Raw genomic sequence first — 21,245 nt, 5'->3', positions numbered from 1 at the left:
TCATAACTTTCCTTCTTAGGAGTTAGCATCTTTTAATTTCATGGCTGCAATCACCATCTGCAGTGATATTGGAGCTCAAAAAATAAAGTCAGCCACTGTTTCCCCGTCTATTTGCCATGAAGTGATGGGACCGGATGCCATGATCTTAGTTTTCTGAATGCTGAGCTTTAAGCCAACTTTTTCACTCTCCTCTTTCACTTTCATCAAGAGGCTCTTTAGTTTCTCTTCACTTTCTGCCATAAGGATGGTGTCATCTGCATATCTGAGGTTCTTGATATTTCTCCTGGCAATCTTGATTCCAGTTTGTGCTTCCTCTAGCCCAGCATTTCTTATGCTGTACTCTGCATATCAATTAAATAGCCAGAGTGACAATATACAGCCTTGACATACTCCTTATCCTGTTTGGAACCAGTCTGTTGTTCCATGTCCAGTTCTAACTGTTGCTTCCTGACCTGCATACAAATTTCTCAAGAGGCAGATCAGGTGGTCTGGTATTCCCATCTCCTTCAGAATTTTCCACAGTTTATTGTGATCCACACAGTCAAAGGCTTTGGCATAGTCAATAAAGCAGAAATAGATGTTTTCCTGGAACTCTCTTGCTTTTTCGATGATCCAGTAGATGTTGGCAATTTGATCTCCGGTCCCTCTGCCTTTTCCAAAACTAGCTTGAACATCTGGAAGTTCACAGTTCACATATTGCTAAAGCCTGGCTTGGAGAATTTTGAGCATTACTTTACTAGCGTGTGAGATGAGTGCAATTATGCAGTAGTTTGAACATTTTTGCATTGCCTTTTTTGGGGATTGGAATGAAAACTGACCTTTTCCAGTCTTGTGGCCATTGCTGAGTTTTCCAGATTTGCTGGCATATTGAGTGCAGCACTTTCACAGCATCATCTTTTAGGATTTGAAATAGCTCAGCTGGAATCCCATCACCTCCACTAGCTTTGTTTGTAGTGATGCTTCCTATGCAGAGTATATCATGTGAAATGCCGAGCTATATGAAACACAAACTGGAATCAAGATTGCTGGGAGAAATGTCAGTAACTCCAGATATACAGATGACACCACCCTTACGGCAGAAAGTGAAGAGGAACTAAAGAGCCTCTTATGAAGGTGAAAGAGGAGAGTGAAACAGCTGGCTTAAAACCCAACATTCAAAAAACAGATCACAGCATCCGGTCCCATCACTTCATGGCAAATACATGTGGAAACAATGGAAACAGTGACAGAATTTTGGGGGGGACTCCAAAATCAATGCAGATGTGACTGCAGATGCGAAATGGAAAAATGTTTGTTCCTTGGAAGAAAAGCTATGACAAACCTGGACCACGTATTAAAAAGCAGAGATATTACTTTGCTGACAAAGGTTGGTCTGGTAAAACTGGGTTTTTCCAGTAGTCATGTATGGATGTGAGAGTTGGACCATAAAGCTGGACACTGAAAAATTGTTGCTTTGAACTGTGGTGTTGGAGAGGACTCTTGAGAGTCCCTTTGACTGCAAAGACATGAAACTTGTAAATCCTAAAAAAATCAATCCTGAATATTCATTGGAAAGACTGATGCTGAAGCTGAAGCTCCAATACTCTGGCCACCTTATGCAAAGAACTGAGTCCTTAAAAAGACCCTGATGCTGGGAAAGATTGAAGCAGGAGGAGAAGGGGATTACAGAGGATGAGGTGGTTTGATGGCACCCATCCAAAAATGGATATGAGTTTGAGCAAGCTCTGGGAGATGGTAAAGGACAGGGAAGGCTGGCCTGCTGCAGTCCATGGGATCACAAAGAGTCAAATGCTACTAAGCAACTGAACAGCAACAACAGATAACATATTTGAGGATAGCCAGTTAAGACTCTGGGACATATGAAAAATGCAATTTGGTATGGAGTAGAAAAATTCAGAAGAGACTGAAGGCAAGGAAGGAATGCTTGCCAAGTCCAGATAGGATTAATGAGAATCTGCACAGAGTATTGTGAACACAAAGTTAAGAGATACTTCATGACGAGATAAATGAACAAATTCCCATGACTCACTAGATGGGGAAATCACTCAAGGGGCCAGTCAAATGTAATGTACACTTTTTAAACTGAGTGATGATACCTAATGGGAAAATACGATGACTCATCTTCTATGAGAGATGTTGAGATGCTGGGGAACTGTCCTCAGCTAGAGATGCTCAAAGGCCATTGACACAAAAATGTACTGAAGCAGTTAAAAGAGTCAGAGAAGACTGATGTGGGAAATGTTGAAGATCCTGTAAAGGAAGAGAAGAGAGTTTCTTATGAGAGTGGTTGGCAGCTGACATACTATCAAGAAGATAAAGTCATGATTCCCAAACCGTGTGCTGTGGCACCACAAGATACCATGTTGAACTCATAAGGGCATTGTGAGATGTTTGCATTTTTGAAAGAAACAGCAGCATCTATTGGAATCTGTTCAAAGCACTTCTATTGAGTTATTTAAACCTAATCTCTTGATAAATGGAACTGTTCCTTCTTTTTTGGCTTAGGGGTGCCATGAAAAAATTATTGAGATCTTAAGGGTACTGTGAACTAAAAAAACTTGTGGATCTCTAGAATAATAAAAAGTTCACTACTGAGACTTGGCCAATGAGTTCAATAACAAAAGAGTTTTTGTAATCTTAAAGCGAAATCAGGTAAATGCCGATGGTTGGAGTGGAAGCGAGATGGTGGAGTTGAAGGGTGTGAGGTGGGGCATTACAGTTGTGGAAGCAGCCGCCAGTCTTCCATGTTAGGCACAGAAAGAAAAGGAAAGTCAAAGATGGAACAAAAGTTTAGTGCTCTGGAGGATAAGAAAATAGAGATGTGTTTTTAGGCAAAAGGAAAGAGTGTGTCCAATATGAAGAAAGTTTGAGAGAAGAAAGTGAAATGGTGGTCTTCCTGCAGGGGGGAAGATGGGAAGCAATGCGAGGGGAGCCCCTTTTTTCAGGGAAGGCAGGGTAAGGAAACCAAGAGCCTGTGACGTGGTGCATGTGGAATCGCATGTCCATCTCCAGCTTTCACAACCACCAAGGAAGAAAGCATTATCCCTGCCTCAGGGGTTGAGGAAGCTAGCTGAGTTTGGGGTAATGAAGACAATGAAGATAAAGTTTCACAGCTCTTTTGAGACAGAGAAGAGGGAATTTGAAAGGGTGCCTTCGAGCCTGGGTGGCTTAAACAACGCACATTTATTTTTCACAGTTCTGAAGGCTGAGAAGTACAACATTAAGATGCCAGTAGATTTAGTGTTTGGAGAGAGCCCAGTTCCTGGTTCATAGAGAGCTTTATTCTGTGTCCTTATGTGGTGCAGAGGGTATGGGAGCTCTTGGAGTGCTTTACAATTATGGGCACTAATCCATTCATGAAGGCTCCTAATCACCCAAAGTTCCCACCTCTTACATTGAGGGCCAGGATTTCAATATATTTATTGATATTTGGGAGGGACACAACATTCAGTCCATAACAGTTTCTATACTGTTTCCGTCTTCTTCAATAACGTGCACATGAATCTCCTGGGAATGTTATTAAAATGCAGATCTTTATTTAATCTAAAGTGGTAGGGGCTGAGAACTTGCATTTTTTGTTGCATTCTCTGGCAATGCCAATGCTGATGAATCCTGTCCCACACTTCAAGTAGCAGAATCTGTAAAGCCAATGCATAGCTCAGAGTTTCTAGAATAATGCCGGGTATTAAGTAAGCATTTGACAAATATTTGCTGAATGGTGGCTGATTTGAATAGTTTGGATGAATGTGTGTGTTCTGGGAGCACAGGAGGTGGGAACTAGCTCTGAAAAGAATAAGCAGCAAGTGCAGATGGTCCAAGGGAGGAGCAAGGAGGAAGGCCAGGGTGTGCAGCGCGCGGGAGGGAGGTTGGTGCTGGCAGCTGTGGGGGCGCTGAACACAGATGGAAGTCAACCTCAGAACCGAGTGAGCTGAAGGGCTGAGCGGTCTCAGGCTCAGTGGCTTCACTGCCTGGATGTTGGTGTTGCTGAGAAAGAGGGTGGGAGGGAGCTGTAAATGTGAGCAGGAGCTGGCAAAATCGAGAAATGATCCTGGACAAGGCTGAACGTTGGAGATGAGAACATGGCAGCAGAAGCATGGATATCACTGAATTCAGAAGCACTGCTGGGAGACTTAGCAGGGGCTATCAAATGAGAGACCACCGAGACCCCCTATATCTGGCAAAGAATCCAGAATCAACAGAGACTTTGGAAACACTGATTCCCCAGCCCTGTCCCTAAACATGTAGCGGCAATAGGCCTAGGAACAGGCCCTGAAATCTGTGTTTTCAAGCAGTTGCTCACAAGAGATTCTGATGTTGCCAAGGTTGGGGATCCCTGGATTACCCTCGGTAATTCCTTGGGCTGAACTGGGGAGGAGGAAGGTCCCCTGTGAGGGGAAAGCCCTGTGGGTACCTCTCAGTTAGAATAGAGGTGTTGTGAGAATCCTCAAGGAAATGGCAAGAGTCTGCAGTGGAATTTTACATCTAACTCATTTGATAAATAGCATTAGCAGGATGTAATATTTCTTGATTTCTTTAATTGTGACAGTCATGATCAGGTACTGTCTTTTGAATGATCAAATAGGTTTTCTGCTGCCCCAAGCTCCAGTTAATATTTGTTCAGATTTAATCTGCCTCACGGATGAGTGCATTCAATTTCATGTTAATGTCAAGTTAATGTGGATTCTTTATGGCAATTCTGTAAAAGAATTTCTCCCGCAGCTTCTTTTATTCTTTCAGATAAGAAGAGGTTATTAAAAACAATTTCTAAAATCATAACAAAAAGGTGGCCTGGGAAAGTGGTGACGACCACAAGCTTGGGAGCCTAATTTATCTGGGTTTGTACCAAGTTCCGCTCTTCCCAGGTGGTTGTTCTGGTGGTAAAGAACCTACCTGCTAGGAGAAATAATGAGGCACAGGTTTGATCCCTTGGTCTGGAATATCCCCCGAGGGAAGGCCTAGCAACCACTCCAGTATTCTTGCCTGGAGAATCCCATGGACAGAGGAGCCTGATGGGCTACAGTCTATAAGGTCTCAAAGAGTTGGGCACAACTGAAGCGACTTAGCATGCATGCACACACACATCCCCAGTTCTGCCAAGTACTTCTCTGTGGCCCTGAGCCCCAAATTTGAGTCTCATGTGTCAATATGACCTCATAGGACAACTCTTAGGACTGAATAAGTAAAATATTATAAGTTAGTACATTTAAAACTTATCAAACTGTGCCTGGCATGTGTAAATTATCAATGAAAGTTTGCTAGCATTATGATTATATTGCCTTTACTGTTGTAGCTACGGCATATATATGAATGGCAGCTGTATATGAGAATCTCCATCTCTGGGGAACAGGGTAAATGTTCAACAGGAAGTCCACACCATCTATTTGGTGCACCAGTAAGAAGGCTTAAGTCCAGGTGCTACTGCTGCCTAAGCAATGGCAGAAGGTTCCATAGGTTCTTCATGTAGAATAAAGAAAGAGCAGTGCTTGGAAGGCACAGTTACTCTCCCATAATTGACAAGCTTTTATTGAGCACCTACTGAAAGCTAGAAATTGTGGAGAGCTGGGGATTTGAAAACATAGCCACTGCCCTCTTGAATCTTAGTCTGGTAAGCAAATAAATGCAAGACAAAATTCAAAATGGTAGCACAGAAGAGAATTTCCAGTGCTCTTTGGAAGTTGCCCACACAGGATACAAAACATCAGTTTCCAAGATGGGTAACTCATATTATCCTTGAAGTGATTAAGCAATGAATAATAACTGGAAACCAAGAATTATAAATCACAGTTGATTATAACTTATGCCGGGAGCCGGCATGAGGACCTCCACCCATGGCAAAGGTCGTGAGGAAGGAGGCTCGACATATGCAAAAGCGGGATCGAGCCTCAGGAGTCCCCCTGGATATTCTCGAGCATCTACCCCCCAAAACCAGAGTTCTGCCTACTTTACTGCTTTGTGCTCTCACCTCTGACTTTACTGGGGGCTGTCCCCCACCACCATCTCGCTCTCTCTGATAAAGAGTTAACTTACAGCTCCAGTTAATAAAGTTCCTGGGCATTAGGAGTGTTTAAATCCAAACCCCTCAGATAGCTCTCTGACTCGCCTGACAAGTTTACCCAGACTCCTACAGCTATGCATAGGACTGTTTTCAGTCTCCCAGCCTCGAGAGGCATGGGAAGCACGGGAAGATATTCAAATCGCTTAGAGCCTCTCAGAGAGTTAGAAACTGTCAGAATAAAACTAGTAAAGGATTTCATTGATGAGCCAATGCTTGCTGCCAAGTATCCTTGAATGTGTATTAATTAATATACCTGGTATGTAGAAAAAATAAGTAGTGGCCTTGGTGTTAAAAACTTTAGACCCTTAAGGTAATAAATTTTTTCCTTTGTTGTAAACCCACTGCACCTCTGCCCTATAGGAATGCAACTTTATCTAACACCTTCAGAGGATGGTGCCAAACCTTAAAATAATTACTCTTAGAGAAAATAAGTCTTACTGTTGACAAACCTTTGTCAAGAGTCATAAAATGTTAATAGGCCTTCTGGCCAGAAGATGATGTAAATCACCTAAACCATTTGTGTAAGATAAGTTCACAGGAAAGAAACCCTGGTTTCGATAAGGATCAAAGACTGCTGACTTTGCATGATTTCACATCTCCTATTATCCTCTATGTGCAACTTAGGGTATAAAAGCCCCTGTTGAAAATAAAGCTACGTGCCTTGCTCACTGAAGCTTGGTCTCCCCATGTCATTCTTTCTTTTCACATTCTGGCTGAGTCTCCATATGGAGCGTGGAGGTCCTCTGCGACCATTTATTTGCCTGGGCTTCTAAGACCCACTAGAGAAGGTGCCTAAGGTGGGGCACCTTCCGCTATTCGAGAGGGCGCCTGCGGCCTCCATGGTCAGAGCTAACCTGATGTCACAGGTTATATTGATTTTCCACGTAAACCAAGCTACTCAGCCTCTTTTCTCCGCTGAATTTTCCTACTGAGCTATCCTCATTCTATAACTCTTTATATCTTTGATGAATATTTAAATTAATCGCCGACACTGTCTCCCCTTCGAACTCCCTGGATCAGCCAGGGCTGGACCTCGGCAAACTTACATTTGTATCACACTCACTTTTATTTTAAACTTCATAGTACCTCCAAGATAGAAAAGCATTGATTATCTCATTTATAACCAAGAAAATGTGGGTTCAGGAAATGGAGGCTCTATGACCAAAATCATAGTTTTAGTAGGTCATAGAGTGGGAATTGGTACCTGGGTCCACACTGTTAGCTATCATTGCACTTGGCAAAAGCAAGCCCAATAATCTAAGAAATCCTGTTTAATTAGAAAGAGATAGTAAGAATTACATATTAAAACCTAGATAATGTATAGTCTAAAATTATTTCCTTATTACCAATGTGTTGTAAAATGTTTGACAATTTTACTCTTGCTAACCTGGAGAAGCAAATGGCAACCCACTCATATTCTTGCCTGGAGAACCCCCTGAACAGAAGAGCTGGGTGAGCTGCTGTCCACAGGGTCTCAAAGAGTCAGAAACATCTGAAGTGACTTAGCACACGTAGCACAGAAACATCAATCACAGATTTTTCTAACCTCAGATACTGTTTGATGTGGGGTGGGGGAGGGAAAGGGTGCTTTGCTTGTGATCATGTAAAATAGCCACCTGGCGTGTTTTTTTTCTCCACCCCCCCCCCCCGCCCCCGCCAGCTTATTCAAAAATTGACTGATGTTGCTGAAGAATGTCAGAATAATCAGTTAAAGAAGCTCAAAGAAATCTGTGAGAAGTAAGCCTCCATTCTCTTACATTGGATTTGTATATGTAAATGTATTAAGTACAAATTGCTATTGAATTGACCATTTTTCCCTTTTGCTTCCATTTTGTCTTCAGAGAGAAGAAGGAATTAAAGAAGAAAATGGATAAAAAGAGGCAGGAGAAGATAACAGAAGCAAAATCCAAAGACAAAAGCCAGATGGAGGAGTAAGTAGAAAGAACCCTTTCTCCCACCTTTTACTCGGGGATTGTCCTATACAGAATAACAGCGGCTCAACCGTACAAAGACCTACCTGCGAAATTTCTCCTCAAATTAACCTACCAAAGACTCACTTTGTAAGGGTTTTCGGTGAAGCACTGAGGTGCCCACAGGCCCTAAGGAAAAAGCTCTATCTTCTCTTCTGATATTGTCAGACAGCCTTCCTGCCATTTAGTGAAAATAGAGCTTGTACCTTGGGTAGAACCTGACCTCTGTCAGAGCTGACAAGTTGTATCTTCCTTGCAGCAGTAAGAAGAAAGTTGAGAGTTCCGTAAACTTTCATCTGGAAACCTGCAGTTCCCATGTTTGTCGATGATGGATGAGTGCATGTGATGATTTCTTTGTCATTCACTTTCAGGGAAAAGACAGAGATGATCCGGTCATACATCCAGGAGGTGGTGCAGTACATCAAGAGGGTATGTCGTGTTCATGAATCCCTCTCTTTTGCAAACCGTGTTTGATGAGTACTGTGTGAGTCTCTGGAGGGAAATGCTACGCTTCACGGTAACTCTTTATCACCAGCACCCAGCCAAGCAACTGCCCAGAGCAGCCAGTGTGTAATCAGTGTTTCTGCAAGTTTAATTGCAAACCTCTGTATAGAAAGGTTCATCTCAAGATAGATGTTAAGAATCTTTTCTAGAGTCAGGAACCTAGAAACATGATGTCAAGGGGACCTCCCTGAAAAGAACCTTTTGTTGCTGCTGTTGTTAAGTTTCTAAGTCGTGTCTGACTCTTTTGCGACCCCATGAGCTGTAGCCCGCCAGGCTCCTCTGTCCATGGGATTTCCCATGCAAAGATACTGTAACGGGTTACCATTTCCTTCTCCAGAGCATCTTCCCACATCAGCGATCAGACCCGCATATCCTGCATTGGCAGGCAGATTCTTTACCACTGAGCCAGCAGGGAAGCCCCAAAGAAACTTTAGTTGTCACCAATGGTAGATGACAACTTCTAAAGGTTTTTAATTAATTTTAATTGGTATTATGGAGATTTTCAGACATTAACAAAGCTGTGAAAATGGTATATCCAGTGGTCATATCACTCCCACCCCTGTGTGCCCATCACCCAGCTTCAACACTTACATGTCTCCTATAAGGACAGTTCTGACCAGGATGTGAAATAGTTAAATGCATGCCAGAGATCTGAAAAGTTTTTTGTTTTTTTTTTTTCCTGAAAACATTCACTTGAATGTTTAGATGAAAATGACTTTCTCTGTAACTGTCTTACAGTTAGAAGAGGCGCAAAGTAAACGGCAAGAAAAACTCGTAGAGAAACACAAAGAAATCCGCCAGCAGATCCTGGATGAAAAGCCCAAGGTAAACTGAACCAAATAATCATACACAGTAACTTCATTTTCTTTCCATTTAATTAGAATAAAAGCTCCCTAGTTCATAGATCCCTCTCACACAGTCTCAGACCAGTTCTTGCACGTGAAAGTCATGTAACTTTCTCAATGATGGAAAAAAATCTTGACAGCAATATTCAGTAAGCATTTATCATCATTGCTGCTGCTGCTGCTGTTGCTGCTAAGTTGCTTCAGTCGTGTCCGACTCTACGACCCCATAGACAGAAGCCCACCAGGCTCCTCTGTCCCTGGGATTCACCAGGCAAGAACACTGGAGTGGATTGCCATTTCCTTCCCCAATATTGGTCAGCTTTAAAAACTGCAAATACATGAAACTCAGATCCTGAAGTTTGATTTTAGTTAGTCTTGGATGCAGCTCAGGCAGAGATATTTTTAAAGCACACCTTCCCCCTCCACCCCCTCACCCCCTACCTCCCAGGAAAGAAAAGAGAAGTTAGCTAAGCCTCTGTAGCTCTAAACAGATGATGTAATATTGTAATGTCAGGCTCTGTCCAGCAGAGGATGTCTTGTACCAAAATCACCCTGGTATTTAATCTAACAAAATATTCTCTTAAGCCAAAACAAACAAACAAACAAAAAAAAACAGAAAGAAAATAATTTTTTCCCCATAATAGTTTATTGGGGCTCCACTTTAAAATTACCTTATGTTTATTTGGTAAAAATCAATTGTTTCATGAATATTAACTTTAAATATACATATTTAAACTAAATATATATAAATCAAATACTCTCAGCCAAAACCTCAGTTTTAGATCATTCCATTAATTTTGATTTGTCATTGACTATTGTTCTGTTTGTGGAAAGTGTGCTTTTCAGTTTTCCTGTTCTTCTTTAACAGAAGATACCTTCTTGTAAACACCTTCTAAATTACCTTCTTTAACAGGCTCTGCCATTAAGTACCTGCAGAGATCAACTGTCACTTTTGTTTCTTTGAATAGTCCATTCCTCAGTCTACTTCTTAAAGGTTTCTTGTGGCTAATTTAAAATATTAATACATTTTTGTGGTTGTGTCTGCTCTTATCCTTTCATACTTGTTGGACAGAACTTTTATTTAATGTTGCTAATTCAAAGTTTTTTGACTTGGGAATATAGATTCTCTAACTGTGAGGAAAACCCAAGAATTAATAATTACTGAGGCATGCTGTTAATTTTTATATTTTTATATAAATACACAATTTAATACTGTTTCAGACAGCAAGGATTGAAAATGTATGTATTTGAATATATAACTGGGGAATCGTTATTGTTAAGGTGTTTCTGAAATTTCAGTCAAACCTGGATGTCTTGCTCCAAACATTTGAGCTTTTAAAAAATAAAATCAATCCTAAATAGAGAGCATTGCAATGTCTAAAATTATGTTAAAAGGTATTCCACCTTACTAATGCATAATCGACTTGAGAGGGTGGCTAAGAATATTTAATATTCTTATGTTCATGAATATTTATGTTTTATGTTTAAAATTTATGTTAAAAAATTTATATTTAAAAAGATTTATGTTTTTGTTCAGTTGCTAAGGTGTGTTCGACTCCTTGTAACCCCATGAACTGCAAATGTTTGGAACAAGAGATCAAAGTTCAACTGAAATTTCAGAAATGCCTTAACAATAATGAGTCCCCAGTGATATATTCAAATACATACATTTTCAATCCATGTTGTCTGAATTCCAATTTGTCATTGCTTTGTACACTGGTATGATATACTTAGCTTAAGATTGATATTTCACTAGCCAATTTTTATATTTCTACAAAATCTCTCTTGGAAAACATTGTTATTCCCACAAAGTTTTGCTTCATTTTCATTTTTGTCCAAAAATGTCAACTACTCTACGTGTGTGTGTGTGTGTGTGTGTGTGTGTGTATGTGTGTGCTCAGTCATTTCCAGCTCTTTGCACACTTCTGCCCATGGAATTTTCCAGGCAAGGATACTGGAGTGGGTTGCCATTTCATACGCCAGGGGATCTTTCTGATCCAAGGATCAAATCCACATCTCTTGTGCCTCCTGCATTGGCAGGCAAATTCTTTACTACTAGTACCACCTCAGAAGCCCACTTTACTCATAAATAAAATGCAATCACAAATGTGTTTAAGTCTCAGTATAAATAACTCTACAAAGGTTTTATGTTACTGCTCTGGTTCACCATGATTAAAATCAACTTCAGTAGTAAATGTCTTCATTAATATAACCAAATATTAGACCAAATAACTGTTGGATAATATATCAGTCAGTGTGCATATAGCAGCAACTTTACAGAAAACCCAGTTAAAACTGGATTATGCAATAATGTTTAGTAAATCACATTACTGGAAGTTCAAAGGTGATGAAAGTTCAAGAATAGTTAATTTAGTGGTTGAATAACCTCATCAAGAATCAGAGTATTTTCAGAATTTTACCTGTGTTATTTTATATTGTTGCTTTTCATCCCCAGGCTGCAAACCCACAGTTACAAGATAGCTGCCATAGCTCCATGCATTACAGCCTTACATAAAACTATTCAAAGGCAAATAGTCTTCATCTTGTAACTGATTATAAGTTTGAGGAAAACTTCCTAAATCTCCTCAATAGGCCTCCCCTCATTGGCTAGAATTGTGTCATATGCCCATTCCTAAACTAATTACAAGCAGGAGAGTGTAATTTTCATGATAGGCTTAAAGTAATTAGGACTTACCCAGAAGGGGAGAGGAAGTTCACTTTCTCCTCAGTTCCACACTCACCAGGCCTCTGAACAAAACTGATGTTTTCTTGTTAAGAGGAGAGACACCAATTAGGTAGGTAATTAACTGTGTGTGCCCTACCACATGTACAACAAGTTTCCATTTCTTTCTTGACCCCTTAGAAAGAGATCTGAAGTGTTTATGAATTTTTAGTCATTCAGTTGTCTTTATTTTTTATTGCAAATAGGTACCATAATGGTTTCTCTTTGCTTTTCACTCATGAGGTTGCTCTTAATGACCATCCTATTGTGTCTGGATTTGAAGGTTGCCCTCGAAGATCATTGGTTCTATATCCAACTAAAGCATTTATTGAGAAGTGTTCTTCAGGGCCTAAAAATTTTGTGCTTTGACAGCATGACATGTGCTTTGGAACCACACTGTAATAAGAAACCATGATTTTTAATATTGTAGGACACAGTGACTAATAAAGGGAAATGACCGTGACCAGAAGGAGCACTAATTATCAGTGGAATAAAACAGTAAGATCAAGTGCCTTTCAAATGGAGGACCAAAACACAGGATGGCTAACTGAGCAAGTGAAAGGCCAGGCCAGAAGAGCAGTCCTCCTTGCTCATGTAACTACTGGATGTGGACCAAAAATAGAATAGCACTGGCTTTGAAATAATCCCTCTTCACATCCAGTATTGGAATGCCCTTTAAAACCTGACATAGATGTGAGGGAAACTAACAAAAGTAGAAACAAAATAGAAAGAGGGGCAACTCAAGGAAATGAAAGTGACCAACAGTGTCTAAGAGAAAGGTTAATTGAGTGAGTTCCATTCAGTCAGAAAGATGAGAAGACAGGGTGATTTTATGACATGTAGAAATTTATAAACTGTTTCATCACTCAATGTTGGACAGGGAAATTGAGTTGACAATGTAGTAGGTAATATTAAGATAGCTGCAATTGTATGAATCCAACTCGATGGACGTGAGTTTGAGCAAGCTCCAGGAGTTGGTGATGGCCAGGGAAGTCTGGCTTGCTGCAGTCCATGGGGTCTCAAAGAGTTGGACACGACTGAGCGACTGAACTGAACTGAACTGAATTTTATGAAGAGGAAAGATGACAAACTTTGCCAGAAGTTGCCGAAGAGAATAAAGTTCCTCCTTCAAGTGTTTTTTTCAGGTGGGATAAGCAATTTTTAATTAGAAACCAGGAAAGGCTAATCTTTCACTTACAGCAAATCATGCACTACATGGCATCATATTTCTTCCCATTCATTAGTGGCTTTTGCCGTACTGTTGATCACAATCATTTTCTTCCTCTTCATACACTTATTCTAATGATTGTGATCATGTACTTTCTGTTCTTAACCTCCACTTAAACAAGGAAGATGCCCTTTTTCCATTCCTATTTTTCTCCAAGTGTCACTATTTGCAGTTTTCCTGAACCACAATCACAATCTGTGTGATTTTCCAAGTGTTTGGTAACCAAACAGTTCCTTTAAAAGTGAACTAACAAGTATAAAATTTTTTTTTGACCAAAGAAATTTGAAAATCCAGTTGCTCAAAAACAACCGTTCTTCAGAGGCAAGGAATTCTAGCTAGATTTAGAGCTAGTTAACGGATGTAGATTAATTGAAAATATAGCCTTTTATTCAACCATGTGCTTACGATCTTGAAGGATCAACTCAAGTTCCAAACGTTTTTACCCTTGCACAACAGAACAGAATAAGGTGCCTCAGGCAAAACCAGGTTAAAAATCCATTTCATTTCCACTCATGGGCAAGAACTTTCATCCTGCTGATATGTATTTGGTAGGGGACCAAATTTAGCAAGCTTCCTCCGCCCCCGCCCAGTGTGAAAGCTTATGTGTAGAATCCATTTTTCACATTTGAAAGGAGATTCAGTAAGTCTGTTTCTTTTGTGTGTAATTTTTGAGAGAGTTGAGGAAACTGGAAGTAAATGATCCCTAGAGGCAACTTATACAATAGAAACATTTTGGCCCTCAATTGGGCATAACCTTATATTGTACATTCCTGTACGTAAATCCCACGGAAATTTATTAAGTTCTTAAGAAAGAATACTCAGCACCTTGTCAATAGAGATCTAAATTCTGGAGATATGCTCAACTGCATGTTTATTTGCAGCCAGGTATTTGATTCAGTCTTTGAATGGCTGCTGTTTTTAGATTCGTTCAAAGTGTCCTTTTTTTTAAATCTATACCTTCAGAATTCTTAAGATGAATGCAATAAACCCTAACCAGTCTTTCAACTCAGTGACATAATTGCTTTCCTTGGGATTTCCATACTTGGGTTTGCCAAAGTCAGCAGGAAAGAGCTTATGTGTACAGTGTTAGAAACAACTCAAGGACCCAACTGCCAGTGCAAAGAAATAACACCTTTTGTGGTTATGTGCGACTCAGAATTGATTCGTTCTGAAAAAGATATCTGCCTTTTTCTTGAACACTTCAAAGAGATTTAGTTTAACATGTTGAAGCATCATTAATCAGGAATTGCCCTGAATCTGCTGTGGTTCTTCCAATATCTATTGATCATTTTGCAGCTATGGGCTATCATTATGAGAAGAATCATCTTTTCAGGGGACTTTTTAATGAACCATCTCCATAACCTCATAAAAGTCGATAAATATGTAATTTGCTTTTTCTCTGACGCTTAATTTGTCTTTGATGCTTCTTAGAACACAGGTTTTCTGTTTTAATTGAGCTCATCAGCAAGAGAGAATTCCAGGAAGCTTTAGGGCATTTTAATTTCTACCCAAAGAACATTTCATCATGTAGCTACTGTTGTTTCCCCCTCCCCCCCTCTTCACCAGGGGAATATAGACTGATTTTCCTCATTTCTCCTCTGACATCTTTGTAACAGGGTGAGTGTCTCATCCCTCTGGGTGAAGTTAGTCTTGTCAGACCCACCACTGGGCCCTGAGGTAGAACCCTACACGCAGTTATTTCAGTCTGCCTTCCCAGTGTTCAGAGAGAGACCAATTTAGGGATTTAAAGTAGATGCTCCTGTATTCCATGATTCATTTGTGCCTTCTCTGATCCTCTGGAAAAATGTGCATTCTCTCTGCCAGCATTCATTGGGCCCTCTCATAAAAGCCAGACCAAAGAGTACAAACTGGATGCTTACCAGTTTTACTTTTGTCAAGTCCTGGATGATCCATCCGTTGGTTTGGTTTTTTTATTTTTCTGGTTGGAAGAAATTTCCTTTTAATTTTTATCAATGTGAAGAATTGCCTTTTAAAAATATATATAGCTATTCATTATTTTCTTTAAAGTAAAGCTTAGTCATGCTTTACTTCCTTTGGGCAATATTCAAACATTAAAACAGTTTTTTAAACACCATTTGTCTCCTCTTGATTTATTTTTGAAATTTAATTATATAGATTTTTACACCCACAAGACATTATTATTTTGTGTTATATAGGCAGCATTCATTTAGATTTATCTTTATATTCACAAACTTCTTAGCTGGATACTTGTGTCTCAGATCATCCATTTGGGATCATTATCTGCTACATCCTTTAGAAGTTCCTTTCATAGAGTCTACTCATGGTAAACTCCTTGGATTTTTTTTGTTTGTTTGTTTGTTTTCATTTCTGTGTATAAATGTCTTTATTTGACATTCATTCTGCAGCTTTCACTGGGTATAAAATTTTCACTGGGTATAAAATTTTAAGTTGGCACTTATTTTCTTTTAGAACATTGAAAATAAGATTCATCCAGTTGCTCCTGTTACTGAGAAGTTAACTATAAATCCTAGTGTAATTCTTTTGGTGATAACCTGTATTTTTCCTCCTTTGCATGCATTTAGATTTTTTTTTAAGTTTTATGTAATGTTCTTTATGTTTTATGCACATTCCTTTAATGTATCTATATAAGCATTTGAGGTGACTGGATGGTTAGATTTCACTAGTCCTGTGAAATCTCAGCTATCATGTCAGTAAAATGATTTCTGATATGTATTCTAAAAAATTCCTTCCATCACATTATTTACATATAAGATAGAATGGACCTTCTTATTCTTTCTCCTTTTTTTAACTCTTTCTAGTATTTTCCATCCTTTGTGCTGTGGACAATTTTATCTCTGGTCCTTTTTCTAATTCCCTAATTCTTTGTTTATACTGCTATTTCACTCATCCACTCTGTTAATTATAGCTTTTGTATTTTATTTAATTCTAGAAATTCTATGTATTTTATTTTCAAATCTATGATTTGTGTGTCTGGCTTATTGTAGGAAAGGTTTCCTGTGAGATTCCTCATTCCTTCAAGCCACAGGCTTTCTTTGAATTTTGTCCTTATCCTAGAAGGCTGTCAAAAGATAAATTCAAAATTTCCAACATTAGCAAAAGCCCCTTAGGAAAAAAGCAACTTCCCTGCTAATTACCTGTGTAGGTTTTGCCATCCCTTGGAGTTTAGGCCTGATCATTCCTTAAATTTTTGTGATTCTTAGTTTCTTTAAAGAATATGGTTTTAATATCAAATTCAGCTTTTCTAGTTGTTTTTCAATGAGAATAATGGTCCAAATAACCTAACCATTACCAGAAATAGAAATTTTCCACATAGTGTTTCTAAAATACATTGGGTTTAGTGTCAGTTTGGACATTATGTGAGCATCTGTATCAGTTGGGGTTCAACTAGAGAAGCAGAGCCAGGAGGAGGTTATGTGTATGTGTTACAGGGGATTGGCTCATGTCATTGTGGGGGCTGGCTGTGCAGTCTCCACAAGGCTGTCTCTCAGTCTAATGTTGGACCCTGGCTGGCAGGAAGTCTGGAAGAGAAGACCACAGTGGGGCTTGGCCATCAGGATAACCTGAAGAAGCTGAAATTCTGTCACAGGGTTGAATACACACATGCACACACACGCCTAGCTGGCCTAGGAGTCAGAACAACTAAAGCAAGACCCAAGCAGGAGGGAAAGTGATTACAGGCCCAGTTGCTGCTTCACCCCAGGACAAGTCAACAGATCAGCAACAAGGCATGTGTGTTGTTATGTGGCTGCTGCCTTTCTAATCAGCCCTCCAACCCACTCTAACTGGGAACATACAGAAAGGAAACTCTGGCATATGTCCAGCCTAGCCAGGTTGAAGCCAGGATGAAACCATCTCACAATTATTTTTAAATCAGCACTTTTCTTATTCAATTTTCTTTCTTTAAAGATTAGATTATATAATTACAGGGATCCAACATGGAAACACATTTCTAGAACTGAAAGGAAGCTGCTCCTCAGACCTGCAGGGCATTCCCCAGGCTGCTGCATGCATCTCTGTTATCTGTTGGCCCCTACAAGACAACTGAGTTTGAGATTTAAACAGATTTGGAACTGAGATTCTCCTGGGCACCATTGATTACTCCCCTTTTCCTCCACCCTATTAACTTTCTTTTCCTTTCCTTTGTCCTTATTTTCCTTTTCTAAGGATGAGAAAATGTGTGGGAGTGTGGTGATGGGTGTAATGGATGGAGGAAAGTGGATCCAAAGACAACACTCAACACCTGCTATAACAGATAACATTTATATTGGTGGAGTTGAGTCTTCCCAACAGGCACTGAGTTTACCATCAATAAAGATGCTATCAATAAAGAAGTCCACTGAGATGGACTTCAACACCACTGACTTTCATCTACCCACCTGCCATAAACCAGAAGTCCAAAACCATGGATGGCCCACAGAACCTTTTGGATTTACTTTTCTTTCAACACTGTGTGCCTATCACTGTGCATGATTAATATGAATTTTGCCAACAGTCATTAGATGTTTTGTTCCTAATTTAGCTCCAGTTCAGTTCAGTTCAGTTTAGTTGCTCAGTCGTGTCCGAATCTTTGCGACCCCATGAATTGCAGCACACCAGGCCTCCCTGTCCATCACCAACTCCCGGAGTTCACTCAGACTCACGTCCATCGAGTCAGTGATGCTATCCAGCCATCTCATCCTCTGTCATGCTCCAGTTTGTTTTTAAAGCCCTGCTCTGATATAACTAGCATAGTAAAAATAATCAAACAGACTATTAAATGTAAAATTTAATAGATCTCAGGACACCAATATCTGATCTTTCTATGACCTTCAACATTTTCAGGGTGAGAATGGCCAAACTCAACCCAAGACAAATATTTACTTATAGAAGTTCCAAAAGGAAATGTGTTAGTGCTTTGAAATTTTTGATGAAGTGATATGTGGAAACTAGAGAAAAGGCTAGTGCAAAAAGGCACATGCTGAAGAAAGTTTCCGTTCAGATAGGAAAGCAATTTCTCAGAACAAGAGTCACTCTAGTTTCCACATATTAAGGCCAAATTAATGTAACAAATCTACCTACCACTTAGAGTCCTGCTTATACATTTCCTGTCAACAAAAAGCAGTTGACACAAGGTCCTGCATTTATTATACTCATTTGCTGAGAATAATCTTTGAATTTGACAAATCTTTGATTTTATAATTGAAACCAAGATGAATAATATTTTATATTTCAAAGAGTTTTATCAATAGAATTGGTTTTAACTTTTTCTGACTCTAGAATAGTTAAACAGTTTATCATGTTTCTGATAGTTTGGATGGGTTTTCCACTATGTACTCTTTATGGCCATTTCTCACACACATATACAACTTGATGCACTTAGGGGGAAGCTTAGTGTGCCTAATCATTTGGGCATCAAAACAGATTTTGATCTAGCTAATTATGCTAATAAATGGAAAAATCATATCTAAGATAGTAGCCATAGCACTAATATATTTGGTGACTAAAAAATAAATATGTTGTCTTCTAGCTTTGGTTGAAAAGGATTTCACTAGGTTGGGGAAATACATAATACGCTGTTTCAAGTCTTAAATTTTTATGGAGTCTCTGTTTTTGATGGAATGAAAATAACCCTAGGTCTTGAAAAATATTATAAAAGCAGTTAGGACATGTTTATAATCATTAAGCTATCAACTGCAGATCAATCATGCAGTGCAAAGTCACTGCCATCTTTCACCAGGATTTCTTAATAACCTCCTAAGGGGTCTTCCTGCTTCCATGTGTGCCCAGTCACAGACAGTTCCCAGCACAGCAGCCAGAGTCACCCTCTGGGAACATAAACCAGACCACTCTTCAAGATCCTTGCACGGCTCCCTTTATATCTCAGAGTCAGAGTCGACAAGGTGTGACGTGATCTGACCCCACTTAGCTGCAGCCCTGCCTGTCCTCACTGACCCTCCTCTCTGCTCAGGCCATCCTGGGCTCCTCTCTGGGCCCCAACAAACCAGGCCAATTCCACCTTGGACTACTGCACAGATTCTTTCTGCCAAGAATATTCATTTCTCACATGTCTGCTTGGGCAACTGTCTCCTGCCTTTCAAGTCTTGGCTCAAATCTGTCTTTTCAAAGAGGCCTTCCGTGACCACTTTAAGTTTACACTCCTTGTCCATCCTCCCATCCCTGGCATCACCTCTCTCCTTTATTCTGCTGCACTTTCTGGCTTTTATAGCATTTATTACCTCTCTTTAGTTCACCGACTTCTTTCTTAGTGTATTACTCAGTATGGGTTTCTCTCCATTAGAAAGTAAGCTCCATGATGGCAGGGCTTTGACTCACTGATGCTCTTGAGTTCTAGGCATCTAGGAACAATGCCTGATTCACAGCTGGTGCTCAATGCATATTTTTTAAATTCAATTTAATTTTCAATTGCTTATGCTGACAGATAACGAAACTAATTTCGTATGTTAAAAAATAGTTCTGTCTTTTCCAGAGGAAAGTATAGTCCCTAAAAGTATAGCTGTTAAGCAAAGACTCACTGGACTGTATTGTTCAACTACTGTCTGTGACTCAGTGCAGTCTTTTCTTAGGTTTCTTGACAGTAGTGCACTTTCATGGAGAATTTCTCAAAAGCAGGAGTTGTGAATATCTAATCCCTACAAAGGGAGGGAAGAACCAAAGAAAATTCCATTGCCAGTTCCACTGCATCTGTGACAGAAGTGTTGAAGCATAAAGGCACTGGAGGTTTTAAATCTCCATTCTAGAAGGCACTCTAACAGAGCTCCCAGACAGAGAATTTGAAACAGCACATGACTCGGAAATCAGTTTCAGTGTCGCAAAAATGACAGCCTCGCTTTTTTTCCACACAGGGGGACGGTTCCTCCTCATTCTTGTCGGAAACTTGCCATGAGGATCCCTCTGTTTCCCCCAACTTTACTCCCCCCAACCCTCAAGCTCTCAAGTGATGACCAGTGAGACCGGTGTCCTTCCGGCCAGGTAGGACACGATGGGAGGGGGCACTTTTAAGAGAAGGATGGCGTGTGGCCGTCCGGGTTACAGGCACTGTGCGTGGCCCTGCACCTCTGCTCCGCGCTCTACACTCTCACCATTTTCCTGCGTGGTCGGGTGGGTGATGTGTCTCTAATCTTCGCCTGTCTTCCTTGGGTGTTTACTGCTTCCTCACTGTTCTCTCTTCTTCTGTCATAAATTCCCTTCTTCCATATTGCTGTCTTCTGTCATCTTTTTGTTTTTCTCTTTGCAATACTGGCTTCCCCTTTGTCCTTGATCTTTCCTACACTCACACTATTATTTCCACTTTTGAAACATGTTTTAAATTCCTCCTTCTCAAAGCACTGGTTTCCAATCTTATGAACTTAAAATCCAATGGGGTTAAATTAACTCTCAGGAAATCTTCTTGATTCACTCCACTCAATTCATCACACCTCTCCTTTTAAAACTCCAGTAAAAGTCGTTGTATTCCTGCATGGTACTTTGACTCAAGGGGATATCTCAGGATTTACTGATTCTTTAGAACCAAGAACTCTTGTAACTATCTCACCAATAGGGAGCTTGGGCCAGGGACTTCTAGTTGGAACAAATTGAAGCTTGAAAATTAAAGAGGTTTTTAACTTGCTAGAGGAAATACATAATGATATCTATTTTCTAATAAGAAAATGAACTATGCCATTGCAATCGGTGTGCATTTCAGGGATAAAAGAGGCTTTGTTATGATTACAGAGAAAGCAAACTTCTATTCTGATGCATTGAAAATAGATTTGTAGTGAGATTTTTATTTTTTTTATTTATTTATTATTATTTTTTTTTGTAGTGAGATTTTTAATGGTTTTGTCTTCAAGTACTTGTTGATCTGTGAAGCAGTGCAGTTTAGAAACATGTTGAGGAATTAGTGAGAAACAGCTATTTTATTGAGAAAGAGGTATAAGTT

At 39.8% G+C, this 21,245-nt stretch overlaps 1 protein-coding gene across 2 annotated transcripts in view; it reads left to right on the top strand.

Moving 5' to 3' along the window:
• Positions 1 to 21,245, top strand: part of PLCB1 (phospholipase C beta 1) — an 863,757-nt gene that overhangs the window by 752,284 nt on the left and 90,228 nt on the right. Inside the window, exons 28-32 of one of the 2 annotated variants that reach the window (XM_086335158.1) lie at positions 7,716 to 7,792; positions 7,897 to 7,986; positions 8,397 to 8,454; positions 9,268 to 9,354; positions 20,170 to 20,296. In XM_086335158.1, the coding sequence (XP_086191284.1) occupies positions 7,716 to 7,792; positions 7,897 to 7,986; positions 8,397 to 8,454; positions 9,268 to 9,354; positions 20,170 to 20,265 (408 nt within the window). In that variant the 3' untranslated portion in view covers positions 20,266 to 20,296. The remainder of the gene's footprint in view (positions 1 to 7,715; positions 7,793 to 7,896; positions 7,987 to 8,396; positions 8,455 to 9,267; positions 9,355 to 20,169; positions 20,297 to 21,245) is intronic. The other variant, XM_086335157.1, reaches the window with a different exon arrangement.

This window comes from Bos grunniens, chromosome 13 (assembly GCF_055505025.1).
Source record: "Bos grunniens cultivar Pamir isolate PY7600 chromosome 13, Bosgru_T2T1.0, whole genome shotgun sequence".
NCBI lineage: Eukaryota > Metazoa > Chordata > Mammalia > Artiodactyla > Bovidae > Bos > Bos grunniens.
Note: the sequence above shows the minus strand (reverse complement) of the source record. Positions and strands in the feature narration are given on the sequence as shown.